Here is a 17224-nt window from a genome sequence, read left to right as displayed (position 1 = left end):
AAAGCAAGGTATGGGGAGTCCTGCCAGAGTGGAGAGCCTTTCTCTTCCAGGCAGGAGGGCAGGAGATCCTGAATGCCCAGATGCCTGTCTGTCAAAGCTAACCAGCACAGAGCAGTGGTTGTGAGTAGTCTGGAGCCCGAGCCTGCTGTTTCATAGCTGTAGAATCCATCAGTCTCCTCATCTGTAAAATGGGGATAATAACAGTACCTACTGCGTAGGGTCACTGTGATCAGTACATTAACTAATAAGTGCAAAGCCCTCAGAACAGTGCCTGACACATTAAAAGCACTTCACAAAGGTCAGCTATTATTTTTCTCTGTCTCTCACTGTACAGAGAGATAGGAAGCTTCCTGTCCTGGGGGTGTGCGAGCAGAGACTCGTCTGAAAGACTACAGTAGATAGTTTAAACTATGACTTCTATGATGCGATCCAACTCGGAGCACAGACTAGAGGATTCTAAGATTCTAAAATTCTATGTTTTAAAATGTCATAATTTTATGATTCTTTAAAGTTAACAAGTCAACAATGCTGGTGACTTTCCTTTATGCTCCCTAAGAATGTGCTCTGGAATTTTTAATCCCCTGGGAAGCCTGCACTACCCGCTCTATGCCACAAAGACAACCATCTTACAAAGTGTTGAGATCATCCCTCTGAGGAAAATCAAAAGCCTTCAAGAGACTGCAGTAGAATTTGGTTTCTACATCTAAGAATAACCCTGTCTGAGAATGTTTCCCTTTGTTCATGTTATGAAGTAAGACACACACATACTCAGCATACAAATCAGCAGCCAAAACACCCTGAGCAGCCAAAAAGATGATGCTGCAGAAGAAGGCCTTGTCTGCTTGAGAAGGAAGAAGTGGAGTTGCAGAGCTAGAATAGATCTCAGCAGTCATTAAGACCAACACACATATTGCACAGACAAGATAACGAATAGAGGGAGAGAGGGAGGGAGAGAGAGAAGGGGAGAGGGGGAGGGAGGGAGGGAGAGAGGGAGAGAGGGAGAGGGAGAGGGAGGGAGAGAGAGAGAGAGAGAGAGAGAGAGAGTCAGTGTTCCTTCCTCTAACTACAGGGCTTCTCAAGGTGACCATTTATGTCAGGAGGCTGAAAGGTGACCACTTATGTCAGGAGGCTGCAGGAGCTGCCCTGGGTCCCCATCCTGGGCTCTGTCAGTGAGTCAGGTCAATTCTCTCAAGGAATACCCTCATTTGGACTAGAAAATAACAAAGGACCTTTGCAGTCCTGAGATTCTAAGTCTCTTAGTATGTCAGTGAAACTTTTATGAGGAAATCATTGCAGAGGACTTTCCACAACTGACTGGTGGTCCTGTCCACACCCTTGAGGATCACTGCAAATTCCCCTGAGACTGTAGCCTGAGCTACCTTGGATGTCACAATATTCAGGGTTTATTACTTTGTGCATCTAAATAAAAGAAGCTGTTGAGCTTGATGCAAAAAAAAAAACAAACCCACTTGTGGATTTTGCTCAAACAAATTCAGACTCAACTCACTCACTGGAGGCCTGGCTCTCCTGAAAGGATTTCTACCTAGGTCTGATTCAGGACTTTGGAATGCTATGCTTTAAGGACCTTAGAGACTTGCACTGAACCTTCTCCATTTCAGATGAAGAACCTGGAGCCCAAAGGGGCAGCAACTTTCCCAAATTACACAGCAAATCAGTGCAGAGCTGGGCCCAGAGTTCAGGGCTTACTATGCCCTGGTTAGAGCTCCTTTGTGAGTTATGGGTCTCTGCAGTGCAATCTTGGGCATTTGGTATAGTGGCCTTTGTGTTCCCATTTCACTAAAGGCAATATCATGAGAGAAAAAAGGAATCCGATCACAGAAGTCCCAGCTCTGCCTTATGAAAGGAAGCTTTGTTTATGATGCGCTGTTCTTTCTCTCAGGTTCCTAACCATAATTTTAGGCTCCATCAAACAGGATAATAAAGAGAGTGTGTACATTAGCAAGATAAAATCTTTTCAGCCTTCTCTTCAATCCTTCTGCACCGTCATAAATCTTTTTCAGTTGTAGAGCCCCTACCACCTTCAAAGCCATTGATCCTCACATAAAGGATGCCTTTTAGACTAATTGGTTTATTGACCATCAGATTTATATGTCTCGACAAAGCTCTATGTCTGATTCTTGCCTTAACCCCTAAGTCTCCTTGTTGGTAGCCGAACAAGAAAGTGCTGAGTAAGTAGGAGGGAGACCTAATGACAAACAGGCTTAGCAAGTGTTGGTGAAATTGAACTGAATTTGTTAAAGTGCCCTGAATTTCTGTGGTATTAGAAGTGCCAAAATCTGTGTGTCTGGAAGCACCCTGGTGTACGTAGGAGGGTCAGTCGACCTCACATCTATGTAAAAATTGCACAGGTTCATACATTACTTGCTTAAAACAGACGGGGTACATTCTGGTCCTTTACAGGGACTGTAATAGCCTGTGAGAGGACAGTGGGATGTAGCTACTGGACATTTCAACAGGACTTCAAGGAGATTTCAACAGAGTAGAAGGTAAGGCCTTCTAATATTCAAACTTTCTCACTGTGGAAAGGGTTGCCTCTGGAGGGAATGAGTGCCCCACACCTGGAGATGTGTGAGCAAAGGCTAGTTGGCAAACTACTAGTCAAGGCAGCTAGAGAAGAGGTCCCTGCCAGGGTGGAGGACACTGAGTACACAGCACCAAGGTAAGAGAATCAGGAGTCTAATAGCTAGAGAGAACCTTAAAGATGACCTAGTCCAGCCCCCTCATTTTACAGTTGGAAAAACCAAGGTCCAAAGCATGGACATAAATTATCCAAGGTTACATAGAACCAAGTCTAGAATCCAACACTTTCGGTTTTCCACTCCAGGTCTCTTTCTGCTACGTTACAGTGGCTGTGTCTATAAGCATCTACATCCATATGTGTAGCTAAAAGAGAGAATATGCATGTATAAGTCCATTTACATATCTAATTCACAGGTATCTGGAAAAACTCCCTACTGCTGCCATCCCTCTCTTAAAGAAGAAATCTCATGAAAAAAGTCAGTAACAGAAACTTAACCTGGTGGTATCTTTTTCTAGTTGTGCTGCTTACTAGTTGCATGATAGTGGGTGCATTACCTTTTGAGCCCCAGCTTTCAAACTGGAATAAAAATTCACCCAAATCATAGGACTATAGTGTAGATTAAATGAGAAGGTAATTATGAAAACATATTCTCAAAAAGGTGAGAGTTATGTTGTATAAACATAAATTGATGTTGACATCTAGGGGCAATGATAACTAAGGAGAAAATAACATTGGGTATTTAAAAGAAAAGAAAAAACAATGTATTCTTCTAATCTACTTACTTAATAGATTAATAATTTGCTGAACCACACACCACTGGGCCTGGTCTGCAACATCCCTCTAAGGGCTTGTCCAGCCCCTGCTGGTACAACTTAAGAGACAGGCGCACATCACAGTCAAAGCCAGACATTCTCTTTTGGACAGCTCCAATAAAGTACAAGGTTTTTCCTTATACAGAGTCAAAATGCCATTCTAATTTCAAAACACTGGTCCTCATTTTACCCAGTGGAGCCATTTTGTGTTAAAAATCAGATGTGAAGGTGAAACCATTAGTCGCCCCACTCAAGATGAACCTCAAGATGAATGTCACCAATCTGACTGGGCAGATGGTTTCTCTCCTCCCTGAGGACTCCATGTACATACCTTGCTCCCATAGTGTAGCTTCCACTAGGGCAGTGTTTCTCACACTAGGGGCAATTTTGTCCCCCTGCCGGGGGATATTTAGCAATGTTTAGAGACATTTTTGACTGTCATAATGAGAGTTTGCTACTGGCATCCAGTGGGTAGAGGCCAGGGATGCTGCTAAGCATCCTACAATGCACAGGACAGCTCCCCACAACAAAAAATTATCTGGTCCAGATGTCCATAGTGCCAAGGCTGAGAAATCCTGTGCTAGCTGGAGGAGGTCTCTCTGTCCAAAGGTCCACAGGCCTTCAAATGTGTCCTCTGTCCTTTCCCTTGAATGCAGTAACAACCATTCCCTCATCCAACTTTTTGGCCAGGTGAGTACTTCCTTCTCCTTCCCTCACTGCTTTGTGTCTCCCCAAAGCTGGGTATATGATCAAAGAGGATGACCTTTCCGGAATGAGGAGGGCCAATTTTTTGCATGGGTAGGAGAACCTCTTAAAATAGTGTCTTGTAAATGTCAGTTTTACAAGTTCCCTTTCCTTTCTTCCTAAGAGACAAATAAGTCCCAACCAAGGGGAACAAGGAAAGGAGGAGACAGGCTGTATTTACTGAAAGCCGCAGAGGATGCTTGGTAAGTTCGGTTCTCGGTCCCGGTGTCCACTGGGAGGTGGAAGGTGCCTTCAGTGCCACAGGAAGACGAGTTCTGTGGCCAGGCCTGTTTCATCAGCAGAGTTGCTTAAGGGAAGACACAAGAATGGCATTAGGCAGAAATAAGAAGTGGGCACCACCAATCACAGACACAAAGCAAGGGTCTTGTGCTGGACGGAAACATATAACCCAAGGGGCCCTGTTCAGACACACAGGATGGTCCAGCCTTTCTGAGATGGGTGAGTGGTTGAGGGGAGTGCCAAAGTGAGGTTCCAAATGATTTGAAACTGAGGAAATCTGAGCTTATAATAATTAGGAGAGTCAGGATTTTCTACCCACTAATGAAACCACAAAGATGCCTATAAATACTGCCTTCTACTGCCTAACATTCTGGCCTAAGGCTCTGGGATGTTCCTTAGTCACTTTCTCATTAATGTGTAGCAACTTGGAGCCTTTGACTATTTATTGGGCCAGATCAACTGAGTACTCTTTTTTTATGCCTGAAATCTCATCTGGAGGTGTATTTAATAAGTTACTTGCAAAGAGAGACCCAAAAATAATTACCACATGACATGAACCTTGCTGGACTGCCATCTCTTCTAAAGGGACTGAGTTTTGGCAGCGCAGAAAGCACAGTGGGGTACTCCCTGCTAACTCCTTCTCCTGTACACCCAGCTGGGACCAGATAGACATACCTCTTGCACACCCTTTATACCTTCTGCTGAGGTGCTACTGGTGCCCCATCATGAGATATCTCCTCACGAATTAGAGATGATCTTTGGGCCATTAAGAAAGTAAATGTCAAACTTGGGGTAGGTGTGAAATGAGATGATGCTCAGTTTGAAGGAAATCTGCAGAGACTTCCCAGGCTGACTCACAGCTCAGCTTGAGAAATTTGAAGGATGATGCTTCATATGTTCTAGAAGTGGGGAGTGACTCAAAAAACTTACCTTCATGGTATCCTGCGGGGAAGGAGAGAGGAAATAGAGTTTCAAAGGGGGAAAATGCCTAACTTTTTAGCTATTTCCCTTGATATACTTCCAAACACTAGAGGAGAAACGTTCTTGACCCAAATTTCTACTTTTATGGTAAAAAGAATTACTTTAACAGTACCTTTTTCACTCAAATAAGGTCTTGGGAGTCATGGATATGGGGTGTTTTAAAGTATATAAGTAGGAGGTGGGTTGCATTGGCAATAGCCAGATATACGTGAAACATTTTAACAAGGGGCTAAGGTAAGACAGGGTGGTAGGAGAAGAAAGTATGCCTATACACTCTAATTCCACCAGGACAAGGATAGTCCACCTCCAGAGAGATCCCATAGCCCCCTCTGGCTGTCAGGCTAATAGGTAATACCTCTGGTTCCTTCAGTCATGGAAGTACAGGGGCCAGAGAAGGAGGTCAAGGACTCTGCTCTTTTTGCTGAACCACGGCTAGAAGTGTAGTTGTTCTGGACTGACCCTGTGCTTGCATTAATGGCCCGCAATACATACAGCAGATGCTGAGAAATGAGAAGGAAATCATGGGCAGGAAAGTGACACTAAAAGGAGAATTCTGGCAGAAGAAATGCAGACCCAGCAGAATTCCATGCAGAGTCCAGGGCCTTTGCTGGACATCCAGACATGGCTCTGCAGACAATGCAGGAGGAGGGCAATCTGTTTTAAACAATTATCTTGGGTTTCTTTTCCTGGGGAGGTAGGGGTAAGGGTGGGGATTAATAAACAATCCAATTAGCACTGAAAAATCTTATCAAGAGGTCTCCAAATTTAGAACCTGCCACTCCATGTGGCTGGAAAGCCCTGGCCACCCAAAACAACTCCCTAAAAAGTGAAACAAGTAGCTCTGAGAAGTCACATAGAGCAAGCCCATGCCCTCAAGACCCCATAGGGACTCCACCAGGAAGCAGGAGGCCTGAACTTGGCTGCAGAGAATTTGGAGGTCTTGTTCCGGTCCAGTTGTTTCCCCAAGTGGTGCATACTTTACCACAATTCTCATCATAGGCCAAAAGTCTGACATTAGCCTGAAGGACTGTGTGACAATTTAAGTAAGTAAATCAAAATTAACCAAAGAGTGACTGAGGCCTACACTGCGCTCAGCACTGAGGGGAGCGCCACGGTGGACAGGAACACACGTGGGTCATGGTCACCGCACACAAGGTACTCATGGTCTAGCTGGGGATGCAACACAGCCACACGCCAACCAGAGAGTGAACAAGACAGCATTGCACACAGTAAAATAAGGTTCCAGATTAACCAGGAAAGAAGCAAGTGCGACTGTGCCTTTGATTATGTCTTTCCCTAGATCAAGTGAACTAAACTATACATGTTCCTGAAGAAGTGGGTATTTTCTTTTGGTTTTATTATAAAGAAAACAAGTATTAGTATTTTCTATATTTCTCTGTATATATGAATACTTAGTAATTTAAATAACTGGGTAAATATGAAAACCCAAACCAAAAAACAACAAATATTAGCTGTCAACTTGACTTCCTCATTAAGTAGCTGTTCCATATGATCTTCCTCCTCCATGAAAAATTCTAAAGTCACCCATGCTGTTGGTGGTAGTGATTGAGAGCTCAGTTGTGGGATAAAGATAATCCAACTGATGCTTTTAGAGCAGGCTGCTCTGACAGATATGCCTGCCATGAAAGGTAGCAACTCCTAGAAACGTTCTACATTTTGAACTGGGTGGTAGTTAAATACAAGTGTATACATATATCAAATATTACTGAGCTGTACATTTGAAACTAGTGCACTTATGTACTACAGTATATGTGTTAGTCTTCAATTTAAAAAGGAGAGAGAGAGAGAACCCTTGGCAGTGAAGGGCCATGGCCCAGTCACAGCATGCTGCCCACATCCAGGTGCTGGGTTGTTCACTTCCCTGGATACGGGGCCCTCACGCCCTCTGACACTTGAACAATCTGTTAAGCACACTTACAAGGAGGAGAGGCAGCAAGGGACCATCATCCTGAACAATGTAGTAAGTCAGGAAATCTGAGTTCTAGCCTGGGCTGTGCCACTTATGAGCTGTGGGACCTTGGGCAAGTTGCTAAACCTTTCTAAGCTTCTGTTTTGCTGTCTGATAAAATGGCAATAATAATCACTCCCTGATCGGGGCTGGCCCTGTGGCCAAGTGGTTAAGTTCGCGCTCTCCGCTGCAGGTGGCCCAGTGTTTCGTTGGTTCGAATCCTGGGCACGGACATGGCACTGCTCATCAAATCACGCTGAGGCAGTGTCCCACATGCCACAACTAGAAGGACCCACAATGAAGAATATACAACTATGTACTGGGAAGCTTTGGGGAGAAAAAGGAAAAAAATAAAATCTTAAAAGAAAAAAAATAATCACTCCCTGATCACTTCATAGTGTTGACGTGAGGATCAAAAATAAAGTGTCATCCAGGGCCGGCCCCATGGCTGAGCGGTTAAGTTGGCACGCTCTGCTTCAACGGCCCAGGGTTTCGCTGGTTTGGATCCTGGGCACGGACGTGGCACCGCTCATCAGGCCACACTGAGGCGGCGTCCCACATGCCACAACTAGAAGGACCCACAACTAAAAATACACAACTATGTACCGGGGGGCCTTGGGGAGAAAAAGGAAAAGTAAAATTAAAAAAAAAAAAAAAAAGTGTCATCCAGTCTCATAGCTTCTAATTCTGGTATCTGTCCATCTTCCATCCCCACGGCCGTGGACAGCTCTAATTTAAATTCTCATCATCTCTCACCTGATCTATTCCAACTGCTTCTTCACTGTTCTGCTTGTGTTTAAACCCGCCAATTATAATCTCCAAGTTGCAATCAGAGTGATATTTCTAAGACCTAACCCTAATCACACAACCTTCTTAAAAACATTCTAAGGTTCTCCACAGCCTATAGGCTTAAGCCTGAACTCCCTGTGTGGCATTCAAGGCCCCTCATGACCTAGTCCTATGATCTCTCTATACTCTTTCATTGTCCTCACCCTCTAACCCTACACTACCGCCACACAAACTGTTTAGTATTCCCAGAATATGCCGAGGAGCATCACATCTCTGTATTTTTGCTCACACTGCTCACACTTCCTGGCATGTCTTTCCCCAAATGCCACCTGGTAAACATTATCAATCCATCAGTCATGAGCTGAGGACGCGCGTCTACTATGAAGTCTTTTCTTTTCCCCACCCCCGTCATGTATCCCATATGGTTCACTATCCCAGGCCCTGTGATTCTTAGAAGCCCCTGTACTTGCTGACTTGTCTGTCTCCCCCACTAAACTGTGAGCTCCTTGAGAACAGGGACCCTGTCTTACTGGTCTTTGTATCTTCAAAGGGTCAGCTTAGGGCCTGGCACAGGACACTCTGTCAAGAGAAGAGCTCCATTATGTATTCTTTAGTATTTCTATTTCAGATGCTATAACTGGAGGGGTGAGGAAGCATGAGAGTTTCTCTTACTTTTTATGGAGTCTTCTGTCCAAGTTCACATATCCTAAGGCAAACATAAAATGACTCTCCATAAATGGCAAGAGAAACAGGTTTGTGACTAGCAAAACTGAAATAATAAAATTATAAGAGGACATGCTGTTAGCATTTAAAGGGACCTCAGAGATCATCTGGAATAAAACACTTCATCTACGGCCTGGAGACATTAGTAAATTGCCCAAGATCACACAGCCCACAGCAGCAGCAAGGAGAAATTTTCACAGCTCATCTCCTGAAAGATGCGCCACACGCAAATTTAATATTCAACATCCAAATAACGTAAGGTTGAAAGTTGAGAAAGTGTGCAGACATTTTATGAAAACATTATCCTGAGCAGCCCAGGTGAGGGTGGCGAAAGCGGCAAGTCCCTCCTATGGTCCCTTCCTGTCTATGACAAAAAAGACCTAATCAAGTTACACTGCTGGGACCCTCACAGGTGCCCAAAAGTTCCCGTGGTGCCTTGGGCCTGGAGTCCACACTGCCCAGAGAACCCAGTTCTGGTCCCTCGCTCGTTAGCACACTTGGCCCTCACCTCTCACCATCCAGGAAAATGCCATGAAAATGAGCCAGAGCTCAACATCGGAGCTAAGGGAACAGATCGTATCTAATGTCAACCAGGTCTTCAAACATGTCAAACTGCTGATGGAGATGGAAAATCTGGTCCTGGGGCAGACTGGTTTTTTGGTTCTTATAAGCATAATCCAGGTACTCCTCCCTAGGGGCTGTCACAGAGCCAACAGAGGAGGCACACAGAGGCCCAGGAATTTTTGTTCACTTATTTGTTTGAATTCAGCAGCCAGGTTAGGGTGACAGCTTCTGACCTAGGTCAGATGGGACCCCGGAGGTGAGGAAGGGGAGAGACGCCTTTGAGTGCCACGATCCTTCACTGCTACCCTAGGGGACGGTTCATGTGTGTCTCCAACCCATGATTTTGCACCATCAGACATGTTCCTGCATGCTTTAGGAACTGCTGCTGAGCCACCTGGGGGAGCCCAAGCCTAGGGGATGGGATTTGGGGAGGAAAGGGGAGGGAATCTACCATTGTTACGAGATAACACATTCATAGGCCATAATACAGATGAGGAAAAATAGCTCTCCTACCATAAGCTGAATGCAGGAACTGAAACTCTGTTGGATAGAAATGTTAGTTGAAATTACCACTAAGAACTTTTGCAAAGCAGTATACATTGCAGTTACAAAAACAGACTTTGTCTCAAGATAGCAGTTTTCCCCGGGCTACACAAGAAACAGTGAATGCAGGGGATGCCAAGTGCCTCTACCCTGGAGGGGGGTGACAGACTTGCCATCCAGGAAAGCCCATTCATTGAGAAGGGGCACCTCCCTTGATGCCATGGTATCTCCTAGGCAGCTGGCCCAAGCTCCTGCTCTTTGCATGTCCATGCTAAGAATAAGTTCCAATTCTTCCAAGTACTGCAGAGGGACATCACATAAGATAGAGACTTCATGTGCTAGAGGAAGTGAAGGTTCAGGGAGAAAATCATCCTGTTTGGCCTCTAAAGAGCTCTCTGTAAAGCCCAGAGAGCTAGGACCAATGCAAGGGTACTTCATTCCCTAAGGCTGGGAGACGGGTAGAAGGAGTACAGGCTATGGGGTCAGACAGACTGGGTTTGAATCCCAGCTCCGCTGCTTTTTAGCCATGCAACTTTGGACAAGTTCTTTAACCTCTCTGAGCAAAATCGGAGGCAAGAAGCTCTAACCCACAAGGATAAGGTAAAAATTAATGTTTGTGACATCCCTTGCACAGTGTCTGGAACACGGCAGATGTTCAGAAAACACAAATTCCTTTCCCCTGCCCTTCTCTAGCTTTGTCATATGCAAAATGGGAATAATACATTGGTACTTTACAAAGCTAATATTAAATCAAGTGAGACAACAGAGGAAAATGATTTATAAAAAGATTTCTTGTGAGGAGGTATTTCATTTTTATCTATATTAGTTATCCTGTTTATCCTTTCCTTCATTTTCATCTATATTAGTTATCCTGTTTATCCTTTCCTTCATTTTCAAGTTAGATTACCATTAATATGACAGATCCTTTGGTCTCCAGATTCTGAAAACGAGTCTCAGTTGGCTCCTGCCTCCTGTGGGGCCAAATTGTTCTTAAATAAGATCTCTGAAGTCATTAAAAGCTTGGAAAAAAGTTCCAAGTACCCACATTGCTTTCAGAACCAATGAAAGAGTGAAATGTTTCCCTGCAGCCTGGACAGATGACATCTCAGGGTACTCAGAGCTGCTAAAAATAGCTTCCTCTGAAGCAACTTCTTGGTCTCCTTGAGGAAGCTGAGAGAAACGTAAACCTGAGAGTCTAGCTCCTGTGCAGGCTTCTACCCACAGGCATCGCTTGGCATCGCAAATGGCTGGCGCTGGCAGGAAGCTGAGAGTAACCTACACTGTCCTCTCTGTCCTTGACCCAGCTCCCCCAGTGCAATCAGGAGAACTGGTGAATGCAGAGGCCAGCCTCCCAACGTACGAAACAGACCAGCTGTGCATGTGTGTAACTCCAAAGGGAAGGGGATGTGCCCTATTCAAAATGAGCAGGAGAGTTAGCGCTAAAACCCCTCTCTTCCAACTCCCAGTTTGGGGCTTTCTGAGACAACGTGCTTAACACTACCTTCTCCAGTGGATTATGTGAGTTTCTGAGAAAATGGTCTGGGTTGGTTTAGTCAGGGCTTAAAAATATGTCGACTTTTCAAAACATAAAACTGAGAAAACTCAAGTTAGATGAGGGGTGATATTTTGTTTTAAAATTAAAACTTAATTGGTACTTTATGCATTCCAGGAGCTTTCCAATCTCTTCATTTTTTTTTTCCCAGTCTCAGAGTCCTCCTGTCTGCTCCCCCTTCCCTCTCTACTCTGGTTGCTTCAGTCTAACACCTCAATTTCTCTCTGTTCAACTGCAACTATAATGTAGTGGTTAAGAGTGCATGCAGGTGTGGTGGCAGGATGCCTGGGTTTGGATCTATGGGCTAGTTCCCTAACTTCTCTAAGTTTCAGTTTTCCCACTTGGAAAACTGAAATAACAATAGTACTGACCTCAAAGGTTTGTTGTGATATAAAATAAGTTAATGCCCATAAAAAGCTTAAAATAGTCCTTGGCACATAGGAACCATTCAACAAATATTAGCTATTTATTCCGTCCTCCCACTTTCTTGCCAAACTAATCCTAAAACAATTCCACAATCTATCAGCAGTTCTAAACATCATGAGAAAACATCCCAGAGCTGGGGATTAGAGCCTTTACAAATTCACAGCCTCCACCCTCAGCTGGGCCTCCTATGTACGCAGCTGTGTTACCTGTTGGTAGTTTCCTCTCCCACTCCTCCCAGTGAGGCTTCCACACCTTGACCTCTCTCCTTAAGAACCCTCCTCTGTCCCTGCTCACCTGTTTCAGCAACTCAAGATCATTAGACAGGAACTCTCCACTTTCTGCTGGGCAATTTATTCTAAGCACCACCACCTGACACCTTTCCTTTAGTTTGAGAAGAGCTGCTCTCCTGTGTGAGGCACCCCACTCCACCCGCTCCCCCAAACTAAGAAGAGAACTGACCTTTGGATTTCCCACCTCATCACAGCCTCCTTGGAGGCCTCGATCCACCTGGTACCCCTTCTCCTGCATCTCTGACTGGTCCTTCCCACTTGCTCCTTCCCATCAGTACTTATTTAATCATACTCATATCTGAAAAAAATCCCTCCTCTAACCCCACCTTCCCTTCTAGTCAACGCCTTCTTGTTCTCCTTTCCCTTGTAGCCAAGCCTTTTGTAAGAGGAGGCCCTATCTGCTAAATCTACTTCACTCCCAGCCTCACTGACTGCTTCCGCAGAGGTCACTGATGGCCTCCCAACTATAAAGACAACGCATCTTCTTCACTCCTGATCTCATCTGACCTTCTACAATACTCACCTCATCTTGTTTTAGACTGGATAGTTTACCAAGCCAATTCACAGATCGTATAGCATTTAGATTTAAATCATTTCTATATCTTGAGATACGTGATAATCAAAATCACCACAGTTTTTAAGATAGAACTTATCAAATTCGATTAAGTCTTTTATCAGAGAGAATTTCTGTGTCCTCTTACAGCTTTTTTTGAAATATATATTTTATTGATTAAAAGTGAAGATAGAATAAAATACCAATGCTGAGATACCATTATAGATTCTTTAGCCTGTGTGTCACTGATCCCCTCATAAACAATTCGTGGGCAATGACTACAGCTTCCTCAAGTTTGAATCACCTACAATGTCTTCCAGAGTGCCTCGGGCATAGCAGGGCCAAAATAAACATCTGTGGAATGACACACCTATGTAAGCACTTTAAGGATTAACATCACTTATCTGCAAAAAATAGTTCTTGTCTGCCAAAAAAAAGAGGGGGCTCATGATGTATATGTGTGTGTGTAATACAATTATGATAGGATTCCTACTTTAGAGAGAGGCGACTGAGGTTCAGAGAGGCCAGGTGACTTTAAGGTTGCTAATCTAGGAAGTGACAGAGTCAGAACTCATATCTAGGTCTTCCGACATAGCCCATGATCTTTTCTCATTTAGACCTCCCAGAAGAAAGGGAATGACAGTAGGAATGAGTACTGGATTGGCACAGGGAAGCATGAGACCAAGAGCCAGGAGATCTGTCAAGTGTTCTAGTCCCTAGGCTACTGCTGATTCATTGGGTAACTTGGACAAAACACTGCTTCTCTCTGCATCTCCCTTGTCAAGAGAAGGAGTTGAAGTGGAGTATCTCTAAGGTTTTCTCAAGCTTTCTAACTCTAGAATAATAATTACTAAACAACAAAATGAGGGTATTATCATGATATTCAAGGCCTTTCCAAATCCGGCCCTTGCACATCTGTAGTTCAGATTTACTTATAGCCCACCAAGAGTCTATGCTTAACCATTCTCACTACTTCCAGCTTCTTCACAGTGTCATGTCCTCATGTCCATGCCTTTGCCCAGGCGCTACTCTGCCTAGAATGCCTAACTCTTCCTTTGTGTGCTTACCAGAACACCTCCTGCTTCTCCCTCAAGTCTCTGCTGCTAGGCCCTCAGTGAAGCCTCCCCTACACTTCCAACCTCAGGCAGACTGTTGTTCCCTTCTCCCCTTCCTCTCTGCTTACACGTAGTCCTTTTACAATACTCATCACGCTGTACAGCAATCAATTTGTTTATATGCCAGCTCCCAAAAGGACTGTAAGCTACTTCAGGCAAAAATGGCATCCTTTCTTGTTTTATATTCCAGTATACAGGACATTCAACAAACAATCACTTGTTGGGTAATGACGAGGAACTTACATAAAATCATCTAAAACCCTGAGGTAGGTAGCACATTTCTCAGAGAGGTGGGGTAACTTGTCCAAGGCCTCCCAACTAGTGAGTTGAGCAATCAGGATTCAAACCCAAGACTCTAACTGCAGAGCCCACACACCTTCTCCCGTCTCTTGAGTGTTAAAGCACTGCTGAGCATAGGGGGTAAGATCAGCGGTAAGACCTCTGTACTGCTCCTAGCCCAAACTAGAACAAGCTTTTTCAACATTTTAAAATCTATTTCAACCTCTATCCAAGGGAGTGTTGGGCCTTTACTATTTTTGAAAAATAAGTTCCTTGCCTCAGCTTGAAAACTGGCTCTTCATCCTCTGGTGGCAAGTCTCTCACTCTCTTCCAGATCCACACCCAGGAAGTCTGCTGTGTGTGTGTGCTTGTGTGTGTGTGTCTCAATGGCAGCCTCAGGGGAAACTGAGCAAAGAATGGATTTGGACATTGTTTGGGAGAGCAGAAAAGGTCCTGTGAGGAGGATGCGTATCTCAGATATTCCAGCAGAGGAGAGATGGGCCAACCTTAAGTCCCAAAGAGAATGGAGGAGATTCTATTCCCACCCCAACTCGGAGGCTGAACTGCCCCAGCTCCCAGAGGGAACTCCCAGGAGAATCAGGCTTGGAAAGGCTGAGCCCAGAGCAATTAAGGACAGGGAAAGGTCAGCAGGTGGGTCTGTTTTTCCAAATAGAGCCCAACATCCCACCCCACTCACCACTGCTGTCTCCACTTTCTCCTTACCTGGAGCATAACTGGGGCTATTGGTGGGGTACAGGCTGGGATTGTAGGCAGGGGCTGCTGCCGGGTAGGCTGTGGGGTAACCTATGAAGAGACAAAAAAGCCCCATTTAGTCAGCAAGAATAAAAAGCAGATTTTTGAGGAAACAGATTCCAAGTCCCAGGCTTGGCCTTCAGCCTCATGGCCATTTCAGACAGTATTTATGTGACCAACTTTTAGCCTCTCAAGAAAAGTCACCAATACCACAATCCCAACACACGCAGATTTTTCTGTCCAGTTTTTAAAAGCAGTACAAGAAATATGTCTATATGCTCACTGTAAAAAAACTGAAACACTACAGAAGCGTATATGGTAAAAAGTGTAAATTTACTTTCACATTCCTGCCACACTACTCTCCTCCCCAGAGGCAGTAACAGTTTGGCATCTATCCTTCCAGCAAGTTTTTTGGAATGCATTTTTATACACATATATTCAGTGGTGTGCTGGTAAATATTTAACAAGTGGCTCAAGGGAATTGAGGTGGAGCCTTATCTGTAGCATTTGTCAAGTTCCACGGTGAAGATCCTCCCATCATGGCCCATCAAGCTACCAACATCACTGAATGAGCAGCTGGAAGGAGACACTCGCACTTGGCTCTAGAGAGCCCACACAAGCCAGATCCAACCCACCACTGTGTATAATCATAGGGGTTTTTTGGGGATATTTTTTGTTACAAAACATATACAACATAAAATTTCTGATTTTTTTTTTTAAAGATTTTATTTTTTCCTTTTTCTCCCCGAAGCCCCCCGGTTCATAGTTGTATATTCTTCGTTGTGGGTCCTTCTAGTTGTGGCATGTGGGACGCTGCCTCAGCGTGGTTTGATAAGCAGTGCCATGTCCGCGCCCAGGATTCGAACCAACGAAACACTGGGCCGCCTGCAGCGGAGCGCGCGAACTTAACCACTCGGCAACAGGGCCAGCCCCTAAAATTTCTGATTTTTAACCATTTTAAGTGTACAATTCAGTGGCATTAACTATATGCACTATGTTGTGTAACCATCCTCACTATCTGTTTCTAAAATTTTTTCATCACCCCAGACAGAAACTCTGTACCCATTAAGCAATAACACCCCATTCCCTCTTCTTGTAGCCCCTGTTAACCTCTATTGTACTTTCTGTCTCTATGAATTGCTTATTCTAGATATTTTATATAAGTGGAATCATACACCATTTATCCTTTTGTCAGGATTCTTTCACTTAGCATGTTTTCAAAGATTATCCGTGTTTTAACATCAGAATGTCATTCATTTTTATGGCTGAATAATATTCCACTGCACATTCTGTTCGCCCATTCATCTGCTGATGAACACTTGGGTTGTTTCCACCTTTTGCACATTGTGAATAACGCTGCTATGAACACTGGCATAAAAGTATCTGTTTGAGTCCACGTTTTCAGTTCTTTTGGGTATATACTTAGGAGTGGAATTGCTGGGTCATATGGTAATTATATATTTAGCTTTATGAGGAACCACCAAACTGTTTTTCACAGTAGCTACACCATTTTACATTCTTACCAGCAATGCATGAGGGTTCCAATTTTTCCATATCCTCACCAACACTTATTTTCTGCTTTTTTGATTATATCCATCCTACTATGTGTGAAGTAGTATCTCATTGTGGTTTTAATTTGCATTTCCCTAATGATTAATGATGTTGAGCATCTTTTCATGTGCTTATTGGCCATTTGTATATCTCTTTGGAGAAACGTCTATTTGAAACATTTGTCCATTTTAAAAATTGGTTTGAATAGTCATTTTAACATATTCTGGATATTAAATCCTTATCAGATATATGATTTGCAAATATTTTCTCCCATTCTCTGGGTTGTCTTTTCTCTTTCTTGATAACGCCTTTGATGCACAAAAATTTTTAATTTTGATAAAGTCTAATTTATTTTTTCTTTTGTTGCTCATGCTTTTGGTGTCATATATAAGAATCTATTGCCAAATCCAAGGCCATGAAGATGTATCCTTACATTTTCTTCTAAGAGGTTTGGGCTCTTATATTGAGATTATTGATCCATTTTTGTATATGGTGTGAGGTAGGGGTATACATAGTTTTATATTCTACTTTTTCACTTTAATATTATAAGGATTTTCTCATGTAATTACATATTCTTCAAAAACATTATTTTTAGTATCTTTATAATATTCCATTATGTATATATATCAAATCATTTAACCATTACTCTATTTTTAGATGTTTAAGTTGTTTGCAAATTTTCATTATTATAAGTAAAGATAGGAAAACAACCTAGATAAATCTTTTGTTGCATCTCTGATTATTTTTTTAGGAACGAGTTCTAGAAGTGAAATTTCTAGGTCAAAAGATAGTGCTCTT

The 17224-nt window shown here is 43.5% G+C and overlaps 1 protein-coding gene across 16 annotated transcripts in view; it reads right to left on the bottom strand.

Annotated features, from left to right (window-relative positions):
* FAM168A (family with sequence similarity 168 member A) overlaps nt 1-17224 on the bottom strand; it is a 179143-nt gene that overhangs the window by 12859 nt on the left and 149060 nt on the right. For 8 of the 16 annotated variants that reach the window (XM_070490738.1, XM_070490732.1, XM_044753340.2 and 5 more), the window contains 3 exons: nt 14846-14926; nt 9878-9904; nt 4280-4405 (listed from right to left, as the gene is read on the bottom strand). In XM_070490738.1, coding sequence (XP_070346839.1) covers nt 4280-4405; nt 9878-9904; nt 14846-14926 — 234 coding nt within the window. The remainder of the gene's footprint in view (nt 1-4279; nt 4406-9877; nt 9905-14845; nt 14927-17224) is intronic. The other 8 variants (XM_044753343.2, XM_044753351.2, XM_070490740.1 and 5 more) reach the window with 3 other exon arrangements.

This window comes from Equus asinus, chromosome 20, assembly GCF_041296235.1.
Source record: "Equus asinus isolate D_3611 breed Donkey chromosome 20, EquAss-T2T_v2, whole genome shotgun sequence".
Lineage (NCBI taxonomy): Eukaryota > Metazoa > Chordata > Mammalia > Perissodactyla > Equidae > Equus > Equus asinus.
Note: the sequence above shows the minus strand (reverse complement) of the source record. Positions and strands in the feature narration are given on the sequence as shown.